At 50.7% G+C, this 21,086-nt stretch overlaps 1 protein-coding gene across 4 annotated transcripts in view; it reads right to left on the bottom strand.

The window, feature by feature from the left end:
- LSP1 (lymphocyte specific protein 1) overlaps nt 1-21,086 on the bottom strand; it is a 51,421-nt gene that overhangs the window by 20,513 nt on the left and 9,822 nt on the right. For 2 of the 4 annotated variants that reach the window (XM_061342469.1, XM_061342470.1), the window contains exons 2-3: nt 4,443-4,595; nt 1,000-1,089 (exon numbers count right to left, since the gene is read on the bottom strand). In XM_061342469.1, the coding sequence (XP_061198453.1) occupies nt 1,000-1,089; nt 4,443-4,595 (243 nt within the window). Of the gene's footprint in view, nt 1-999; nt 1,090-4,442; nt 4,596-17,219; nt 17,565-21,086 lie in introns of those variants that run through there. The other 2 variants (XM_061342472.1, XM_061342471.1) reach the window with 2 other exon arrangements.

Here is a 21,086-nt window from a genome sequence, read left to right as displayed (position 1 = left end):
GCTAATCTTCTTTTGAAGGCCAAAGAGGGAACAGCTGCCACCTTTCCCTCTGGACAAGCTCTTTGCAAGGGGGGGGGTGGAAAAAAGGCAGCCTGCCGAAAAGCAGATGGGGCTGATTTCTAATTGCTCCCACAGATGTGATAATCAACATCACAGCGAGGGGCTTGAGCAATGCCTGTAGGTTAGGGCTGCGAAGGTGCAGGTTACAGAGTACTTCAGCTACAGTGTTTGGAAAGAAATAGGAAAGAGAGAAGCTCTATTTATTTGTTCAGCAGTAAATATTAATCTTAGGAATTTTTTCAGGCTTGGGAGTAAAGAAGAGGCTGTGTCATCACAGGGGAAAAATTCCCTATAAAATAAAGCTGCCAAGAGAACTGAATCACAAGAGTTCACATGCAGGTAGATGGTGTCCAAGGGAAGTGGTTAAAGCAAGAGTTTGGTTCAGCTCAGCAAAGGGAGAGTCATGGCAGATGGGGACTAAACAGCCAGCACATGAGCACCTCTCAGGGCTCTTTGCTGCCTGTTTTCCCCTGCTGAAAGAGGAGCCAGTCACAGGTGGGATGGGGTCATAACACCCACTACGCTGACGTGAGCCAGGAAGCAGCAATAACTTAGAGCAGCTTTTTAGGCTGGCCGGGATTATGTTAGAGGCTGTTTCAGCCCCTGCAGTAGCTCAGGTGGCTTAAATCCACCACTGTCACTCCTCCAAACCCAGGCATTCCGGCAGGCTGCCACTGTTTGCAGTGCAAGGCTCCATCCAAACATTCCCAAAACCTAGGGTTGTCCATGAGCCTTGTTCCTCCATGTTAGCCCAAATGGCAGGCAGAGAGCATCCATCCCAGCAGTGTGAGGACCATCCTGTCCTGATGATGCTCCAGTCTCTGGCTTCACGCTTATGCATGTGAGGCTTGATCTGGGCTTGGTCACTTCTCCTCAGGGATGGTCTTTTTGCTGGGCATGTTGGATCTGCTCCCCTCAGTCTGGCTGTGTCCTACCCACCTCTGTTTGCGCTGTTCAAGCTTCTGAGACCAGTCACTGAACCCCTCATCCTCCTCCAGCTCTGAAGTCCCAGATGGCTTAAAGTCATAGCTGAAACACAGCAAGAAGGAAAATTAAGGTGAGAAATACAAAAACCCCAAACCTGTCCTGAAAGAGCATCGGCCTGATACCATTCTTCTCTCCCTCCAGTTATTGCATCTTCTTTCCTCTGGCTGCTCCCAAATTGCACTTGAAGCCTTACCCTCGATTACAGAAAAGACACCTTTGCCCCATGCTTAGGAGCACCCTTACACAAAGGTGGTTTCTTGGGGCATCACTGCAAGATGGAGAGGCAGAAGGAGCAGTTCCATGTCTCCAGCAAGAGCACACCACTGCCTGCCTGGACTCTGGGGCTGCACGCAGGCAAGAAAAGACAAGCAGCGTATCAAAACCATAAAGTCAGTGCACCATGGTTATTCTGCACCAGAGCTGGCCTTAGCTTGTTTGGACCAGTGGTGTTTCAAATGCAGTTGCTGCTTGTTGTATGCTTGTACATAGGCCCATAGAAAAGACATGAGCAGGAACCAGCCTGAACAGACTGCTGAATAAAGGAAGGCATGGAGATCCAAAGACCAGGACACGGGCTCAAGCTCTGGATTGGGTCTTCACGTTCCCCTACAACTCTGAGCCAGTCACAAGCACTTGCATGACCCCTTGCTCCCCACTTCCATATACTGCAGCCCTGGCAGAGCACACAGCTGCCAGCACCAGATGCAGGCTGCCCAACCATGGGGATTGTTGGGTTCTCCCTATTTTTTCCCATGTGTTTGCAAGGAGACTTGCCTCCCAGGCAGAAGTCCTGGGGGAGCAGCCACATTGCAAGCGTTGGCCTGAGGAGGTGGCTTCACAGATGTTTTTCAGATGCAGGGCAGTCACATTGCCTGGAAATGGGAATTAGGAAGTGGGACCCACAGATTAATTTAAAACTCAGAGGTTCAAAATAAGTAACAAGCATGAGTGAGCCTTTTCTTTGCCTTCCTGGGCTCTCAGGAGGTACCAGAAAGTTCTTAGCCTCCTAAGTGGGGCCTTTCTTTGAGTTTTGGGAGTCTCATATTAAACTGACTGCAGGAGCTGAAGGTTTACAGAAAACACATCTTCACCAGGCTCACCAGAAAGGATAGCAGGGGATGCACACTGAAAACAGTTGTTCAGCCACAAGTCTGAGCATAGCCCAGCTGCTGCTATAGTTCAGCATCCCCTTTGGCTGCCAAAAAGTGAGGCCACGTAAGCCCAGGACACTCCAGACCAGGCTGGGTTATTTTCCATTGTGTGTGTAGCAGTAGCTGGTGGATGCCCCAGGATAACACTCAGGAAACTTGATGAGGAGCCAGGATGGGACCGCAGACCTGGTAGTGCTTCAGGTTAGCTGCAGCACTGATGATGCCCAAGGCAGAATTGCTCCAGTATTTGTGGCCACGGCTACAAATGTGTTCAGGCTATCAGCAAAGCTATCAGGGAGCAAGGGACACCAGCCAAATGCTAGCTGGAAACTGGTCCCTTCCCTGCGCCCCTCTGCAAATACAGCCCCAGGGGAAGCAGTGAGCCAGGAGAGCCCCATCTGCCCTGTTTAAGATGACATCCACCCCTCTGGCTCCCAAGGCCACTGTTTTGCAGGTTATTTCTCTTTTTTCTTAGTGGGGGGAAGGGAGCAGAGGAGCTTTACTCTGTCCCTCTGGTGCAATGAAATGCCGAGGGTGGGTTTGCACAAACAGGGGTGACATGGATGGGATGAGTCCCAGTGTGGGAAGAGCGGAGGGAAGGAGGGGTCAGTGTTTACACAAGAGAGAGCAAAGCTCTTCAGAGTAATAGCTGGGGCTGAACATGGCTGCGTAAGCAAGCCCAGGTGGCTGTGAGCAGCTGCAAAAGAAACCAGAGGGTGGCCAAAGGGGAAATATTCTTCTGGTGAAGCATGGCCCAGCAAGCTCAAGCATCGTGGAGGAAAGGGCAAAACCCCTTCATTTAGCTCTCCTTGTTATTACCCCCTTTGCAGATGCTTAAGCACTCAGTTAAAAAGGGGCAATGCCAGTGACCCTGTGGAGTCAGCAGCATGTCTGTGCCTATGCCCACAGGAACAGAGCTTGCAAGCTGGGTTACTGCAGCCGCTGCATGCTGTTCTGTGCCGGAGCTCACTTGCAGCATCTCCCAGCACAGCAGACACCAGAGATCTGGTCTGCTGTTTTTAAGAACTTTATGAATTATTTTCCAGTCCTGATGTGAAGCAGGGTTTGGAAAAGCTAACGATATTATTACTTTTCAGATCTTCCGTTTGCTTTCAGGACAGACTACAGAGGCTTTGTTTGCGGGATATCACTGCATGTATTTCCACAAAAGATTTTGAAACTTCTTTGCAACTTTTTTAGACCCCCTTCAAAAAAGTACTGAATAATTTTGAAAGTATCTGAGGAAAAAAAAAAATCTTTTAATGGAAAAAATATATTTTTATGAATAGCCTTTGCTATTTTTCCAGTAAAATGAAGCTGCTGCTTCTCTCTGACTGTAATCCCAAACCCTGCTGCCACTTTTCCATTGTGTTTAATATAGTTAAAGTTGAACACACAAATAGTGGGAAGACTGGAGTCTTCAAGACAGTTTGGTGACTCAAGAGTGCAGACTGGCTTTTGTGCCAGCCCCAGTGCTGCACAGCAGCTGAACTGTGGCTGAACTGTGGGCACAGGGAGGCTGTGGTGGGATACTGCAGTGGGATGCTGGGGATGTGACTGGTCACCCTGTCACTTCCCCCGTTCTTTCCTCTCTGACAGCAGGTATCTCAGCATTACCATAAATACCTCCTGAAGTATGTCCATTTAGGACCTGCCCCATTAAAGCATCAAGTTAACTTTAACCCTTGGAGCTGCGAACTGCACCAGCTGGAGAGCTGCTCCATGCTCCCCACTGCTGGGCAGCATCCTCCAAGGGAAGAGCAGGAAGCCCAGCTGGGAGAGGTGATGGCTTGCTCTGCCATGTGATCTGCTGGGGGGTTGTGTGTCACATCCTCAGGCACATGTCTGTCTTCCCAAGTATCAGGAATTTCCATTAGTTTCGGTGTAGGATGATTCACAAGCTGAAATGCAACCAGGCAGTGGAATCCCTGGCAATGGGGACTCCCTGCCTGAGCTCAGCCTTACCCGAGCTGTCCTAAGTTTAAACTCCCAGGCAGTGAAACACCCAGCATCAGACAGAAAAAAAAAGGGCAAAGCAGATATTCTGTCTTATTCTGCTCAAACTAGAAACACACTTTTTGTTAGTCTGAGCTAAATCCCCCAACCCAAATCTATTAGGGAACTTCCCCACTTCCCCAAACCAGCCTGAGCAACAGAGACATAGACACCCGCTCTGTGGATGCAGGAAGGTTTCGCTGCAAGGAGAGTATGTCACTGGCACATTTATCCACGGGTATTTCTTACTGGTTTTCCTGTGCTGGACCCGAGCTCTCTGAGCAGGAGATGGTGCCATTCAAGCCCTCTTCTGCCTGGGACCTCAGCTGCTTCTCCCTCTCCCGCCGCCGCCGCTCTCTTGCCGCCTCTTCCTCGTCTTCCACACTCCACTGTGCTGTCAGCCTGCCAAGCCAGAGGGAAAACCCATCCTTAATGCTGGGCAGTGCCTGTGAAACCTGTCAGCAACCCTCTGAGGTGTCTGGACTTCCCCCAGCAAAGAGGAGGCTCCAGCAGAGGAGTCCTCCCACCATGAGCCATGGTCCTCAAAGCAACATCCCCAGCGCCCATCGGCACAGCTCCACAGCAGGATCGACCAACGTGCAATGATAAGGTGGGCCACATGCACTGGGAGAGGGCTGCAGGAAAGCCTTTTTGAATGACAAGGAAGAAGTGGTATGTAAGAAATCTCAACCCCACACCCTCATCTTGAGCTTTGGCCCAGGGAGGGCAAAATCTTCACCTTGAGGGTGAGCTTCCTTAAGCAGCTGAGATGCTCCTGCCTGGCCAGAAGCAGAGGGAACAGTGGCAGAGGGCAGTGGCTGTGTCCTGCCCAGCTTCCCTCCACCCCTGCAGAGAACAAAAACCTGCCCTGGCTTCTCCCAGGCACCTTAGGCACTGGATAATAGTGCCTCTGTCAGCAAAATGGCCTCTTACACCCCTGAGGAAGTGATAAGGCAGCTGCCACACTCCTGCATCAATGCTGGTCCCCACACAGGATCGGTTCCCTCTCCACAGTGGCAGCACCAGCCAGGATGCAGGCAGAAAGGGACATGACACGACAGCATGATCACTGCTCACCCAAAGAGTCTGTGACGGCAGCTGCAGCAAGGCAGGTCTGACTTGTGGTACCTGGGGCTGATGCTGGGGCAGATTCTCCCTCACCCCACTCCATGAAGGCTGTTTTCCTGGGTGCTTGCAAGTCTATTTAGAGAAACGCTCTTGTGCAAGGCACGGACACAGGGATCATGAAGGAAATCTCCCACCAGCAGCAGCACCCCTTCGCGGAGTGGTCCCCCCGCCACCCTGGCAGGAGGCTAGGGGTGATCCCGCAACCCTGAGCTGGACAGAGACAGGCCACCCATCCCAGCCAAGCTCACGGGGGTGCAGGGAGCGAAGCAGATCCCAGAACCAGGCCAAGAGACGGCTCCATGGCAGTGTAAGTACTGCCTGCCTCATTTTGAGTGGGGTCTTTGGCAAGCAGCAAATTCAGCCATCCTTTCCCCTTCTCCCTGCTCTCACCCCTGGCCACCTTGAGCAAAGTGGACCCAGACTAGAGCTTGTACTCCCCTCCCCCCTTCCTGACTCGTCCCACACTCCTATTTGTTATTTCCCCCCAGGTTCCCATAGAAACCCTTGTCTGTGGGCCTGGCAGGAAGCCATCGTGTTGTTGTTGGGTTTTTTTAATATATAAATGAAGTCATTCATTAAACTCTGCCATGATCTCCCTCCCTTGTGCAACAGCTCCAGATAGGCTCTGATCTGGAAAGGCTCTTAACCCCCTCTCGCCCATATCGCCCCAGTTACGAGGTCCATGCTTATGACAGAACAAGTTAGATTTTGATTTAATTCCCTGGCCCCCTCCTCCAGCTCCTTGGGAAGCCACTGCAGAAGCAGCGCTGCACCAACCCCCTGGCTTGGCCAGCGTGCGGGGGGGAGCCAGAAGGGGGTCCCCTCTGAACCACATGAGCTTCCTGCAGTGTGAGAGCAACGCTGGTTGGCAGCCCTCTCCCTTTCCCAGTTGGATGTGACTAACTCTCTCTCCATGACCTCACCGGCTCACTATTCTGTCCCTGCATCCTCCAAACAGGCTGAGGACAGAGCTGGGGGCGACCGTTTTGGGGAGACAGATTTTTCTGCAAAAGCGGGGAAAGAACATTCCCAGCTCCTTTTGTCACAGAGCAAACCAGCCCACCACCATGCTGGGATGCGGCTCAGGCACACATCAGGGCTGGGTTGCGATGCTGGGAGTTCCATATCTGCTCCTCTCAGCAATAAGTGCATCCTCCAGCAAACACCTTGAACAGTTTATTAGCAGATTCAGAGCTCCAACAGGCTGGCAGCAGAGCAAGGTTTAATAAGAGATGCTTTGGGGTTCAGCAGTCACATCAACAAGCTCAGGGAGAAGGACAATTCCTATTTGACTGACCCAGCAGAGCAAGTATTTGTGAAATCTTCAGGGGAAAAAAAAAAAAGAAAACAAAAAAATACCCCAAACAAATGAGAAACTAAACCTCACCAAAGGCCCTGCCTTTGGGTCAGCTACAAGGGTTTGTTGGGCTGGAGACAGAATGTGCCGTTTCCATTCAGACAAGCCCAAGTGTGAGGAAGGGGTCAGCTGTTAAATTGCTTTTCAAAGCAAAATGGTGGAAAGATTTAATTTACAAACAGCTCCATTTTCTAAGAAGGGGCCGCAGTCTCCTGTTGGTTCTAATTGCTCGTAATCACATTCCCAACCCAGCGTGCTCAGCCCACAGCAGCATTGCACAACCATCTTTCCCATTTCTAGAAATAATTTCCCAGCACTTCAGGATCCAGCTGATACCACGTATCACTCTGCCTTCACCTCCAGACAGCACTTTTCCAGGTCAGTCCCAGGCTGGAGAAGTCTGGGGAAGAAACAGGCTCATAGCTGTGGCTGGGTCAAAGCGCTCTTCACTTCATTTCACCCAGCACAAGATAGGGAAACGGTAAATAAGAAGACTTAAAGCTTAAAGGCTTGCAAGATGAGCAACAGAGTACTCCACTCCTGCATTCAGTCACCGCCCTATATAGAGCAATTTTCATGTGAGGGGAAAGGAAATTGATCCCTCGCACAAACATAACAGGAACTGGAGAAGGGAGGATAGAATAAACACTTTGTTGTCCCCGCAGCTAGGAGCTGTGGCAAGGCTTGCTCCAGCAAGACCTCATCATAGGATTGGATTGTTCCTCTTTATGCAGTCCTTAGCCAGCCAGCAGCTTTTGGAGGTCTTGACTGGGAGTGTTGGTGGATGAGAAACTGAACATAAGCCAGCTTCAGTGTGCGCTCACAGCCCAGAAAGCCAACCGTATCCTGGGCTGCATCGAAAGCAGCGTGACCAGCAGGTCGAAGGAGGTGATCCTGCCCCTCTACTCTGCTCTTGTGAGACCTCACTTGGAGTATTGTGTGCAGTTCTGGTGTCCTCAACATGAAAAGGACATGGATCTGTTCAAACAAGTCCATAGGAGGGCCACGAGAATGATCAGGGGACTGGAGCACCTCCCGTATGAAGACAGACTGAGAAAGTCTGGGCTGTTCAGCCTGGAGAAGAGAAGGCTGCGTGGAGACCTCATAGCAGCCTTCCACTATCTGAAGGGGGCCTATAGGGATGCTGGGGAGGAACTCTTCATTAGAGACTGTAGTGGCAGGACAAGGGGTAATGGGTTAAAACTTAAACGGGAAGTTTAGATTGGATATAAGGAAGAAATTCTTTCCTGTTAGGGTGGTGAGGCACTGGAATGGGTTGCCCAAGGAGGTTGTGAATGCTCCATCCTTGGCGCTGTTCAAGGTCAGGTTGGACAGAGCCTTGGGTGACACAGTCTAGAAGCATCCCTGGCCATGGCAAGCAGGCTGGAACTAGGTGATCTTACAGTCCTTTCCAACCTAAACCGTTCTGTGATGTAGGGAAAAACACTCTTTGTGGAAGGGGCTTATCTCTTCCTGAGAAGGCGAGGAGATCCCGCAGGCCTAAGGATAGACAGAAAACACCTTGGTTCAGCTTTGGCCAGAGTCACAGCTTGCCAAGCATCTGGGATGCTTAGATTTCTGCTCTGACTGGGTTCAGCTGCTCATTTCAGATCTAGCTCTTGACTTCACCTCCCTCCAGACTCCCAGCCAAGGGAGGGGTTTTATTTCCATTTGCCCTACAAAACACCTCCTCCTTCTGCAGAACAGTGTCACAGGCACCCACACTCTGGCTGCACTGTTCCACGTGGCCATGAATGCCCGCTCCAGATGAGCTAGCGTTGATGGAAAGGTCAAGCTTCCTTTGGGCATTTCCTCACCGGCACTTGAGGAGATTATAATATTCAGGCAAGGGAAATTTCTGGCACCAGCTGAGCTGTGTTTAAGGGAAATGTTGCAGACTTGAGGAGTCTTCTGCATGGCCAACAGCTCAAAGGAAGCTTTTCTGGCTCAAATCCAACCTTCAGCACTAAAGCTAATTCCAGAAAGGAAAACGAAATGCCTCCCAGAGGGTTTGAGCTTCGCAGACCTGTGCCAGACAAACCCAGGAACCCTCTACCAGCACACTGGACATTCCTGTCTCCTGAGCTCGTTGGGGTATCGGGGCCAGGACGGTGTTGACTTTGGTCACTGCCTCTGTCAGGTAGGCTGCACCTGCAGAGCCAAGGTTCCTGATGGAAGAGTTTGGGGGAACAGGGTTTAGAAGGAGCCACGTGCAGCCCATGGAATGATGGACACCGTCTTCCCAGAAGACATATTGCCCCACCACCTGCAAAAGCATCTACCACCATCACTCCCAAGAAATGGGGCTACATGAATTATAGAATAACTGGGAAGGGTAGCCCTGTATGCCCCAGCAGACTTCCCTTTGGTCTCTCTCTTGAAGTTAGGATAAAGGGAGATGCCAGAAACCTATGCAAGAGTCCTTCCCCTCTAATCCACTGCAGCCTCCCTTGCCTTGTCCTGGTGCTAGATACAAAATAGCCTAGGGCTATCAACAAGTTCATCCTGCTGCCATGTATAAAGGGCCCAGACATGAGTGGCAGGAATATGGGGATGTGCAGCTCACCCTTCATGGCTGAAGATACTTGCATGCAATGCATGGTCATGCTGCCATGGCTCAGTTTCTCTCCATTCCTGCAAATCAACACAGGGATGCATCAACAGTGCCCCAGGGAACGCATCACACCGCAGGCACCAGTATTAAGCATCAGAACTCAGCATCTCAACCCCTTCCAAGATCCATCTAAGGCCCAGGTTTACCTCCACCAATCAAGAGAACTTCAAAAACATGTCCCTAACCCAAGGACTTGTCCAAGGTCACCACAAAGCCAGAAGACATGGGGAATGGAGCTGAAGTCCAGCTGGCATCCCAACCCCCTGATCAATGTTCTGCCAAGAGACCGCTCCTGAAAATCAGCAACCACAGGGACCGCATGCTCCCTGACACCAGGGGACATGTGCTGGCAAAGCATCCACGGTATGACCATCACCATGTCAGACAACAAGCAACAGTTACATTTCTTGATGGATGGGTTTCTGTGACTTCAGAGTAATGCAGCAAAGACTACAGCTGGGTAACTGTCCCATTGGATAAAGAAGGGGGTGTGGATAGTGGTATGATATAGGGATACCACAAAAATAAATAAAATAAAATATTATGTCACAGCCTAGTCTCGGGAGAGATGGTTATCCTGGCTCTGAAAGACCAGCTTGTCAGTCAAAGACATCCAGAGATGCTGCACAAGCCGCTCCTTCCCATACATTCATGTAATTCCTCAGCTGCACTGCTCTGTTCGCAGTCCAGGCTACAGTTTGAAAAAGGGGGGGGGGGGGGGGGGGGCAAGGAAAAAAAATGTGCCTATATGCTTTACCCTCAGCCTTTTTCTCATACCAAGGTTCCCCACCCCACCCACAGCTGCACAGTCTCAGCCACATCTCCCTGTTTCTGCTATAAATCACGGCTCGCCTTCAAGATGTGAACAGCAGGACGGAGCTGCTTCACACCCAGGAGCAGCCACGGAGCCTGTCCCTGCTGACCCGCTGGAGCTGGGGGGGGGAATGCAGAAAGGCATCAGGCATGGGGCGATAAGGACACACCAAGGCGCCTGAGCAGAATATGATACAGCCCAAACTTTCAGCAGGCAGGAACAGGAGAAAAAAACCACATCCAGCTCCTCTTTTTCAGATGAACCTTGGATTTTTTTCCACCAAACCATATCCCATTTCTGCCCAAAGAAAGATATGCAGATGTACAGCCATGCATCCACACGTGCCAGGTATAAAACTTTGCCTGGTTTAGCCTTCACTTAATTCCCTGCTAAGACTGACTTTCAGTGTGGCATGATAGGCAGGGAATATCCCAAGCTGGTAATTTACCGCTTCCACAAGAAAAATGAGAGACATTTTGAGAAACCTGGCGGTGAATGGCAGGAGCAGACCCTGGAGGAGGGACATAGGCAGGGCTGGTCCTTCATCACGAGCCTCATCTGTCCCCTCCTGCCTCTCACAGGATGGCAGCTCCAGAAAGACAGAGGGGATGGTCCACACTTCCAGATATCATGGGTGATGCACAGCCCACTCATAGAGGCACAAAGCAGCAGATGGGAGCAACTGCTTCTTTTTATTATTATTGGGTTTAATCAAGGCAGACAGAATCCAAACGAATCCTTTACAAGATGATGGATTGCACCCCGAGGACCATGGGTCCTTAGCACACAGATAGGCTGGTGCGGTAATGTATTAACATCACCAGTCAGGAATTTGGCAGGGGGGAGGAAAGGGCTGGAGTTTGAGCCCTTCCAGCGATCCATGGTATTCAGTAGGTGTGAGAAATCGGTGCTGTGTACAACCTCAGACCATGGCCCTTTCTCACAGTCTCTCCATCTCAGCCGTAAGGTTCAAAAAATCAGGTTTTTTCTAAAGGGCAGGAAGTCTAGGCTCTGTTTTTGCAAGGGAGAAGCATGCCAGAAGAGAAAATAAGACTTGTCAGAGAGGTTCAGGCTGCCTTGCCCAGCTTTTCTATTGTACTTTCCTCATGTCTCAGAGGGAAGCAAGCTTCCATAGCTTTCTCACCTTGGCTACAGTCAGTCAGCATCCTTCTCGATATACTCATGCTAGAAAACAAGTCAGAACCTAGGGAGGTGAGAAATAGCCTTACCCCTGCTTCAAGCTGGGATTTAGAGTGAGTTTCAAACCAGACATGCTGCTTTTTATAGCACTGTTGTCTTGGCCACAAGTCCTTCATTTTGCAGCCCTTGGGGAGATGCGGTCCCCCAGCCCCTGCAGTCCCCAGCAGCAGAAGGGAGTTTAGTACCCAAGCACTGACAGGAGGCAGCAGGGAGGCCGTGAGAACGTGCTGCTCTGCTCCATGGGAGAGTCGAGGCTCTCTTCTTTTATAGCCATCACTGATGAGTTGTGCTGCAACAGGAACTGGAGTCAGCAGCAAGCCCTCGGTCCCTGCTGTGCTAAAGCAGCATGTCTTCGTGAGAAAATACAGCCTTTGCCCCAGAATACTGACTGCAACCCCTGTGCTTAAGGGCATGGTCACCCCCAGGCTCTCGCTGTGGGACAGAGGTACTTGGCAGCCCAAGTTGCCACTGCCTGACATAGAGCTGATGATGTTTGGTGCCCACTTTAGTGTTCTCCATCAAAAAGGTTCAGTCACACAAATGGAGGGAGAAGGGGAAAAAAAGCAGTCTGGAAGCTGAAAATTTGTTCTTACACACCATCCCAGCTGCAACGCTTCAGACCTCAGCTTCCCCATTCAGTGCCCTTTCCAGATGAACCACGCTCAGATGCACGTAGTAATCCTCCACCCTTCCAAAGGATACGGATAACCTGCAGCTGCAGCCCCAGGGGGCTCAGAGGCTCACTACAGCTCACAGAAATGTTCATGGGCTCACGTTCAAGCCCTGAATATCCAATTGCTTGAGAACAGGTAGAAGTCCGAGAGAAACAAGGCTAACAGCAAACAAAAAACATCAGCTGACTTCTGGGAAAAGTCAGTGTTAGGTGGAGTGTTTCTGAAGAAACAAGCCTCAGGGCTGGGAAAATCTGGGAATGGAGGAGACACCGCAACTGCAGAAGGATGAGCTGCCCTCCTTGAAGTAAAAGCAGAGGGTGAGCATCCCATAAGGCGCACAAGCAGGGGGTACACACCACGCACTGGCCCACCCAGCCCCACGCTCAGCTGGGCTGCAAAGCCCCAGGTCTCTCATGGCTTGAAAAATGTAGTGACATAGCTCTGCAAGCAGCTGGCAACACCTAAGCTGAGCCTCAATGGGATATGGAAAGCCCCCAAGCATGCCTTGCCTGAGCTGGGTGATCAGTCTGGCATAAAGGGCTCTCCCGGCCACTCCTCCCAGTCAGCAGCTCTGGTCACTTCTCTCTTCCCATCTGCCCTCTACTCCTGAGGTTCACAAAGGCGCCTATAAAATCCTCCCTGGCCCCAGTGATGGGAGCAGAGGAATAAAGAGCACTAATAAAAGCACCAAAATAGGGACGATTTGGGAAGGGGAGCACTATGGTGGGTAAACCCTGCAGGGACCATAGACTCCTCATCACAGGTTGAGGCAGCACTGCAAAGCATGAATTACACAGATGAAGCTCCCGTGTCCCCTAATGTCCCCATGCTAGCATCCCTCCCTTCTCCCCAACCCAGCAGCTCTGCTACTGGTTTGATCTTGCACGTTAGTTTTCCCCCTCTCCCCTAAAGAGATACCCCACTTCTTCATAGCAAGCTTTCCTCACTCACCAAACCTACCCACAAACCACAGTAAAGAGATGCTACAATACCCTCCAGAGGGAGTAGCTACCTTCCAGACAACAAACTGTGTCCAGATCATGTCGTGCCATCAACCACACACACACACCCAAAAAATTCCCTCCCTGCTCAAAATATCATCCATCCTTCCCAAGTATTCTAAGCTCCTTGTTCCCAGCTCAGCATTCAGAAGGTCAAGACAGAAGTACTGGAGTAGCATCTTCCCTGCTGAGACACATCCTGGCAAGCTCCAGGAAATGCAGGCAGAAAGGAAGGCATCCCGCAGAGGTGGGCAAAGCCCCCAGATCGCTATCAAACTATATATTACACTCATGACATACACCAAAATTCAACGAGTTTGGAGAATTTTAAAGCTACCCTTAACACTGGGGAAGATGAGCATCACCAGGACATTGCTCAACAATGTAGCAGCACATTGCAGGGAGAAAGAAGAGGCATGCAATTGCCTGGTCCACCAGGACCAGGAGTGCTGACATCAGCTGGGGGTTGAAAGCATCTCATCATGTATGGCAGGCCAAAACACAGGAGTGTGCAAGCATGATTTCAGATCTCATGGTTCAGTTTCCCATGTTAATGATTCCATGGAGGATGAAGAAGCAAAAGGCACATCCTAGGAGGAAATAATTAGGTTTATCACCCAATCCAATTTTCCAACTCATTTTCTTCCCTGAGCTTTTTCATCCTAAAGATTCTACCCCCCTTCCCCACAGCATTATTTGCACTTGAGACTCAACAGCACTGCAGAGACATGTAATTACAGACACTTGTTTATTTGGTGCCTGCGCAGCAGCCATGCTTTGGAACCCCTGTTCTGGACCAGGTCCCCCATTGTGCCTGGAGGCATACAAGCAGCGTGCAAGAAAACCGTCCTTTATCCCCAAGACCAGACCACAGTTCACTTCCTAATGTCACCCAAAATTCACCCACATGCTGGATAAAAACCAAACCAGCTGAGACAAGAGTGGCAGTGCTTCTAACACACATCCATCTGTAAGCACACTTGACCCCCCTTATCCCACCCAGAGCCCAGCTATGGGGATGTGACTGCAGTCAGCCGCTGCAGCACTCAGCGGGAACCGTGTCAAACAAGAGGCCAGATAATCCAGTTTCGAGGAGCGGCACAGCCAATTTACAGAGAGGCTGATTTGTAGGTTAATTAAACAGCCATATTCTTCTGTGAAACACTCGATAAATAGAGGGAGAGTAAAATTCCAGCAGGAGCAGATAACGAACTGAATGAATCGACATGACAGGAGCTGGATCCCTATCTTATTTATTGGAATTCATTAGAAAGATAAGGAAAAACAGACCACAATAACAAGATTAAGCAGTTCATGTTTGGAGAGGTCTTAAAACAAAAAAGAAGTCTTGTGGGCATGTGAGGGATCGCTGCTGTTCACGTGCTACAAAGGGAGAAATCTTTCCCCATGGATACCCTGATAGACTATGCAGATGAGGAGAGTGCCTGGGCACACTCCTCAAAGGAGGGGAGGCAGATAACCCTGATACTGCCCATTCTTTCCCAGGTAATCACTCAGCCACTCAGCTCTCATCAGCCTTCAGCCTTTCAGATGTAAATGGCATGCTCCTGCCTGCACTTTCTGCAAAGCCAGGGAGAAACAAGGAGGGCTAATTTTTCCAGCCTACCTCTATCCAGGCTGGGAAGAGATGAAGAATGTTTCCCAGAGCATTGACTCAGCACTTCAGCCTGTGGTGCCTTTGACACCCTAAAGCACAGTGTGCACTAATCCTGTCAGGATGGTCCACAGAAAAGCCATTCCACGCGAATTTGGCTCCTGGGACAGATGTTCAGGTGATGGCAGGCAGGCATTCCTGCTCAGCACATGGGCATAGGCCACTTCATCCAAAATGCTGGGATTTTGTCTCAAGCACAAGGCTGGATGCCTAAGCGCTGGGACTCTGCTCTTCAACCCAAAACCATCAAGATTTTTACACTGCTTTCAGTTCAGGATCCTTTAACCCGGTGTAGGACAGCCTGGCAAGCAGCGCCCTTGGCTGAGCAATGCCCAGAGAAAGTAATTCCCTGGTTATCTCTGCTGATGCTCTGCAGCAGTCTAACCTGTCATTCTGATTACAGAGTTTATTTTCCAGATCTTAGTGACAGCAGGAGCAGCTAGGTAAACCTCAGCATCACACCAAAATCCCCAGTGCTCACAAACGTGTGTCTGGGCAGCCGTTTTCACTCTTGTGCTCCAGATCTCCGGTGCACTCAGGTACATCAGAAGAGCCTAGGACCTACACTCTGTAACCACTCTGCCTGCAGTCATCTTGAGACAGATAAAAGCAATCTTGACAGCAATATATCTTCAAGCCAGGAGCCTCAGGCCATTGTTCAACAACTGAAGGAGCTTGTTCCTGCACCTGAAGTGGCAGGTCTTGTAGAGCGAGCCCCATGGCCAGGCTTAGGAGGAAAACTGCTGGGAGAAAATACAACATACGCTGTCCTTTGCAAGGAGCAGATCCTGCCTATCCTCATGTTGATTTATGTGAGCATTAATGGGGTTATTTGGGTGTAAACCATGGATTAAACCCCTCATACATCTTCACACACCACCTCCCTGCCTGTAAGTAGGACTGGAAAACACAGCCACAAAGCCAAAACTCAGCCAGATAAAAAGGTAATAACCCCACTCTCATGTCATCCCAGAGTTCCTCTAGTAAAACCCCTGTGAGTATCTGCAGCACCAGAAGTCCCATATCCACAGCAGGAGGAACCTGGAGACACCATTAAGGGCAAGTAAATGCCCCTGGCTTGGACTGTGCCAAGGGCAGCTCTTTGGACACCCCTTTTCTGTGTATGAGGCACACGTACCTCCTCCACGACCGCCCACCTGACACCCCGCAAAATAAATTGCCACCTAGCTGTAAGCAGTGATTCCCATCCCAGTTCATTTGCCTGGCTAGATGGCCCCAAATCTGAGCCAATCCCTACTTGCTGTACACCTAACATAGAGATTTCCATGCTGCTCATGAGTCCCTGACCAAGCCCTGTTCTGAAACAGGGATGCATAATGGAGATCCCAGTCCCTCTGGGCTGAGACCAAGAAAAGTGCAACTGGCCAAACAGGAGAGGATTTGGCTCCTCCTGCCCACTTTCCATCCCATGCAAACAGTGGGAGCTTTCCTTACAACTCCCCTTTGTCCAGGGAGAAGGTACGGGGAACTGGATGGCTGTAGAAGCCAGCTCTCTTTCCAAGGCAAGCAACTCACCTGGGAGATGAGGTTTAGAGGCTGCATTACCAGCCAGGGAAATCCCAAAATTGACAGGAAAACACCTATCCAAATAAATCCCACCCCAACATCTCCTACCTTCTGGCTGGAGACCAGCAGACATCAGTGGCCACAAGGGAGCCAAGAGGTGCCCAAGGCACAGGATGGGAGTCCAGCACTCCCTTATTCCATTTTCGCTCATCCAGCTGCTCAATTAAATTTGAAGAGGAAAGGAGTGCCTCCCGTCTGCCCAGTTAGAGCCAGCAGCATGGCACACCACCACCAGCCAGAGGAGGATCCCAGAAACCCACAGAGAAAAGCGGCATTTCCAGCCCCCAAGGAAGAGCAGAGTGACCACATGGAAGGGAATCCCAGCGCCAGCAGACAATGTAGCTGTCCTCCGGGGCTCAGCTCTGGCTGACAAATGGGAATAACCCAGCTGAACCATCCACCTCCCAGCCCTGGCAATTACACTGCGAGGGAAAGGTTCAAAGCACTATTGCGATTAATTAAATTGGAAGAGAGAGATGTCAACTTGCAGCCCTGGGAGGATCTGGCTCTTTACAGATCTCTGAATTCAAAACGCACATGCAGCATGCACAACGTACGTTTCCAACCCCCAAATAAATAAATAAATCATTTTTCTAGGCAGAAGCCTTCAGCCCTCAGGGGACACAAAAAGACACACACTGAGACATCCCTTGCGGAGAAAGGAGGGGGAGAAATCAGCCGGCTCAGGTGAGTGTCACAGCACAGTTGTGCTCAGCTGTGTGCTCCTGGAAAAGCCATCAGTAAGTTCAAATCCGCTTTTCTCATATTGCTTTTGGGGAGGGAGGGTATCTTAATTGTGTGTCTATTTTCCTTCCATCCGATGCATCGTGTCTGCTGAAGCAGCGGGGTGAAGGAGAAATCCGGCCGGTTTAAAGGGACCCGAAGACGGTCGATCCGGAGCACGTTTCCTTTCTCCCACCCGGCACCCCCCACCCGCGGGCCGGGTCTGGGTCCCCGCGGACAGGTGTGCGCTCACCTGATGAGGTTCTGCAGGCCCTGCTTACTGGAATTCCTCCTCAGGATTGCGCTGGTCATGGTGGCCGCTGCCGCCCCTTCCCCAGTGCCGCAGCCAGCTGCCTGTCTGCCCGCCTGCCTGCGCGCTGCCGCGTCCCCCCTCTCCGCCTTCAGGAAGTTCTGCAGCTGGTTTCCTTTTGTTTCTGCTACCCCCCCGCTCCACACCCCCGGCTTGGCTCCTCCACCTCCTCCTCTTCCTTCTTCTCCTCCTCTTGGAGGTGTCACGGGAGAATCGGGAGAGCCGCTCGCTCGGAGCGGGTCCCGCAGCACAAAGACCGGCGCTCCCCACTTCCCTCCGAGGGGGGCTTCTCCCGCGCCTTTCTATGCTTTAACTCTCTTCTCTCCCTCCTTCATCTTCTCCAGCCCCCTCCTCCTTCCCTTCTTCAATACCCCCCCCCCCCCCCGGCCCCTCTTCTTTTTTCCCCACCTTTACCACTGCTTACACAAAGCAACTTGGGAGCAGAAATTGACAGCAGAAGTCTTCCGTGAAGGGCTCACCTCCCAACTATCCCCGAACGCCCGGAGGTGAACCAAGAGCCAGGTTAATGCGAGATGGACTTTGTGCTGGGAAACGCTGCACTGGACAAAAAATGTTCTCCTGGGATGGAGGTAGCAGATGGGTTTTGGGGGAAGCCACTGGCCTGACAAGTAGCATGCATCCTGCTTCTCCTCTCAAACCTCCCCCTCACCTGCTCAAGTGACTGACTCTTCCGTGCCTCAGTTTTCCCAGCCATCAAATTGGGTAAGAGCAAACGAAAAAGAAAGTGGCTCGCCTTCTTGAAACACTAGTATTTCGGGAGATGAAAGAAGTGTGTGAGTGTTTGATGAACGACTAACAACACTGCCGCCTGCTAAAACAAAATGCCCATCTGCCATGCATTCAAGAGGATTGTTCTTCATGCTATCTCATCATGAAAACAGGCGTAGAAAGAAAGAACAGTCTTTTTTTCCCCCAGTCTGCATCTCCTGGTCACTGTGTGTTGGTTTTGGGGGAAAAGATATTCCTCTATAGCAAACCAACAGGTGCCTGGACTCATATATTGCAAGTTCCAGCCTTACCTTGTACTTGCACATCACGGTGCTCATGGTATAGCCTGTCCAGGTTTCCCTACATTCAGTGGCAATGTTGCTCTGGCTGTCTTTGAGATGGGAGCTATTATGATAGGATCTTCCTGCTTAGATCCTCACCTTCTTCCTGCTTTCAGTCCCCTTCATCTCATTTACATGTTTCCCTTCAGTCACTTCCACAGGAGCGCTTCTTGCCTCCTGGTAAGTTGAAATAGGGAAGTTGCCCATAAAATACACCCAGAACTCTCAATAACAAAGCAGTGCATTAAAGTCAGACAAGAAGGAAGTGCCTGTCCTCCTTCCCACTATCTCTTAGTTTCAAAACAGTTAATTTTTTTTCTGCAGGTATTTACTAAGCATCCCCTAAGTGGTCAGGAGCAACAAAACCCACCAGGCACAGATATTGATGCTGGCCCCACTCTGGGCTGCTCACTTACTGTCACACTGCCTTTTTTTTTCTTTATCAATTTTTCTTTCTCAATTTGGTGAGAAGATGCAAGAGAGCCACCATAAAAGGTCTCTTGCTGAAAAAAGAGCCTGTCCCAACCCTGCAAGTACTTACAGGAATAATTAGGTTTAAGCATGTGAATGCCCCTATTGACTTCATCACAACTGCCCACAGAGTTGAAGTGAAATATGAACCTACAGGGTTTTCTCTTTGGAGAGAATCAGCCCAAGCCTGCCAGCTTCTCCCATGGTCTGAGCCAGCCAAGGATGTACAATGGAGGAGCCCTGGCAGGCAGGGATGCAGCTGGCACCCATGGGCCAGCAACAACTGGGTGCTGAACGAAATCACAGCAGCACTCTTATTTCAGGCAAAGATTCCAGGCAATCCCCAGGGAGCTGAGGAGGGGCAAGGAGGAATGCAGCCATTGTCGCCAGAAGGCAGGAGCTTGCTACATGTGGTGAGCAGAAAAGGCAATGGCACACCACTACCTAGCAGAGGCGAGATCCTCTGTGTAAACAGACAGGGGGAAAAGCTGTTGATTCCCCCAGCAAGAGAGCCTTGCCTCCACACCTGGGTTTGTCTCTCTGAGGGTGCCAGTGTGAGCTCCTCATCTTGCAAGCACTTGGCAGACTTTCACCCCAAGTCCGGGACTGACTGCCTCTCAGACACGAGGGCCTTCAATGAACAGAGCTGACACAAAACCCATGCTTGGTGATGAAGTCCAGGACCAGATAGAGGTTGTGACACTAGCTCTTGCTGGTCTAAGGTGCTACTGTCATTTGGAAACACCAAAAGTGAAGCATCCCTACATTGGAACAGGCAGCAGGCTGACCTCTGCATTGCTCTCAGGGAAAGATGTTTTTGGTACTGAATTCCACCTGGAAAATCCTCCTGCCTTCATAAGGTTGCTGTGCCACTCAACCTCTGGGGAAGGTTTCCTGCCCTTCTCCTTGGCTTTCATCTTTGAGGAAGACATCAGATATGACAAGAAAACTCATCCTTCATCCAGCATCAGCAGGGTCCTGCAGGACCACATGGAAAGGAGAGCAGAGCAGGGTTCTCTTTCTAAACTCACAGCTTGCAGGAAGGAAGGGAACTGTGCACTGACACACGGACAGAGCCGCTATCCCCATCTCCATGGGGAGAATTTAAACCCACTATTCAAGAGCGCAAAGGCTGGGCCTAAAGGACCATGGAAAAGTAGCAGTGCAGCAGAATCCCCACACCATCGTCCTGCAGAACAGAGGCGCCTTCTGTCCCCTCTCCTCCCTTGCTTGCTGCCGAGCCCAGGTGCATCAGTCTGAGTCACACCACATATCCAAGTACAGTAAGGTCAGCACCAGTCCCACTGCTGCTCCTAATCCCTTCACAGAAACAAACCTCCTGGTCCCATCAGGAAGCGGGTAGGAGTACAGCGGACACAGGAAGAAAAACAAAGAATTAATTCATCTGTTATTTTTTTTGCAGAGTTTAACCTGGGAGAACCACCATAAATCTCCGCAGCAAAACTGCACCCCACTACAGGAGCAGGGATGCCTGGAGCACCCAGAAACACACTGCAGGGGACCAGAGAGCTTCCCAGAGCTCTTCCCAGCAGCAGGGGAAGCAGAGAAGGTGAGGGAGTGAATCTGTCTCCATCACTGTGAGGAGGAGGGCGGGAGTCCCAGAGAGATAGGGCCGCACCAGTTCCTGTTAATTACACAATCACTCTGCTATGTAGCACTAGTTGCAAAATCAGTTGGAGGCTAACACATGGTCTAGGGAAAAAGAAACAAAAAAGACTTGAGTCCTGCTAGCAAAGAAACACAGCCAAAGTTATTTTCTGCAACATTGCTGGGATGCACAGCACTGTCAGCATCATAGAACCATAGAATCATAGAATAGTTAGGGTTGGAAAGGACCTTAAGATCATCAAGTTCCAACCCCCCTGCCATCAGCAGGGACACCTCGCTCTAAACCATATCACCCAAGGCCTCGTCCAACCTGGGCTTGAACACTGGCAGGGAACATAAAAAGGACATGGATCTATTGGATCAATTTCAGAGGAGGGCCACGAGCATGAACAGGGGCCTGGAGCACCTCCCATATGAAGATCGGCTGAGAAAGTTGGAGCTGTTCAGCCTGGAGAAGAGAAGGCTGCATGGAGACCTCATAGCAGCCTTCCAGTGTCTGAAGGGGGCCTATAGGGATGCTGGGGAGGGAATCTTCATTAGGGGCTGTAGTGATAGGACAAGGGGTAATGGGTTAAAACTTAAACAGGGGAAGTTTAGATTGGATATAAGGAGGAAATTCCTTCCTGTTAAGGTAGTGAGG

Source organism: Neopsephotus bourkii, unplaced genomic scaffold (assembly GCF_033783945.1).
Source record: "Neopsephotus bourkii isolate Nb327-2 ecotype Australia unplaced genomic scaffold, CSIRO-AGI_Nbou_v1 NB_1792, whole genome shotgun sequence".
Classification (NCBI taxonomy): Eukaryota; Metazoa; Chordata; class Aves; order Psittaciformes; family Psittacidae; genus Neopsephotus; species Neopsephotus bourkii.
Note: the sequence above shows the minus strand (reverse complement) of the source record. Positions and strands in the feature narration are given on the sequence as shown.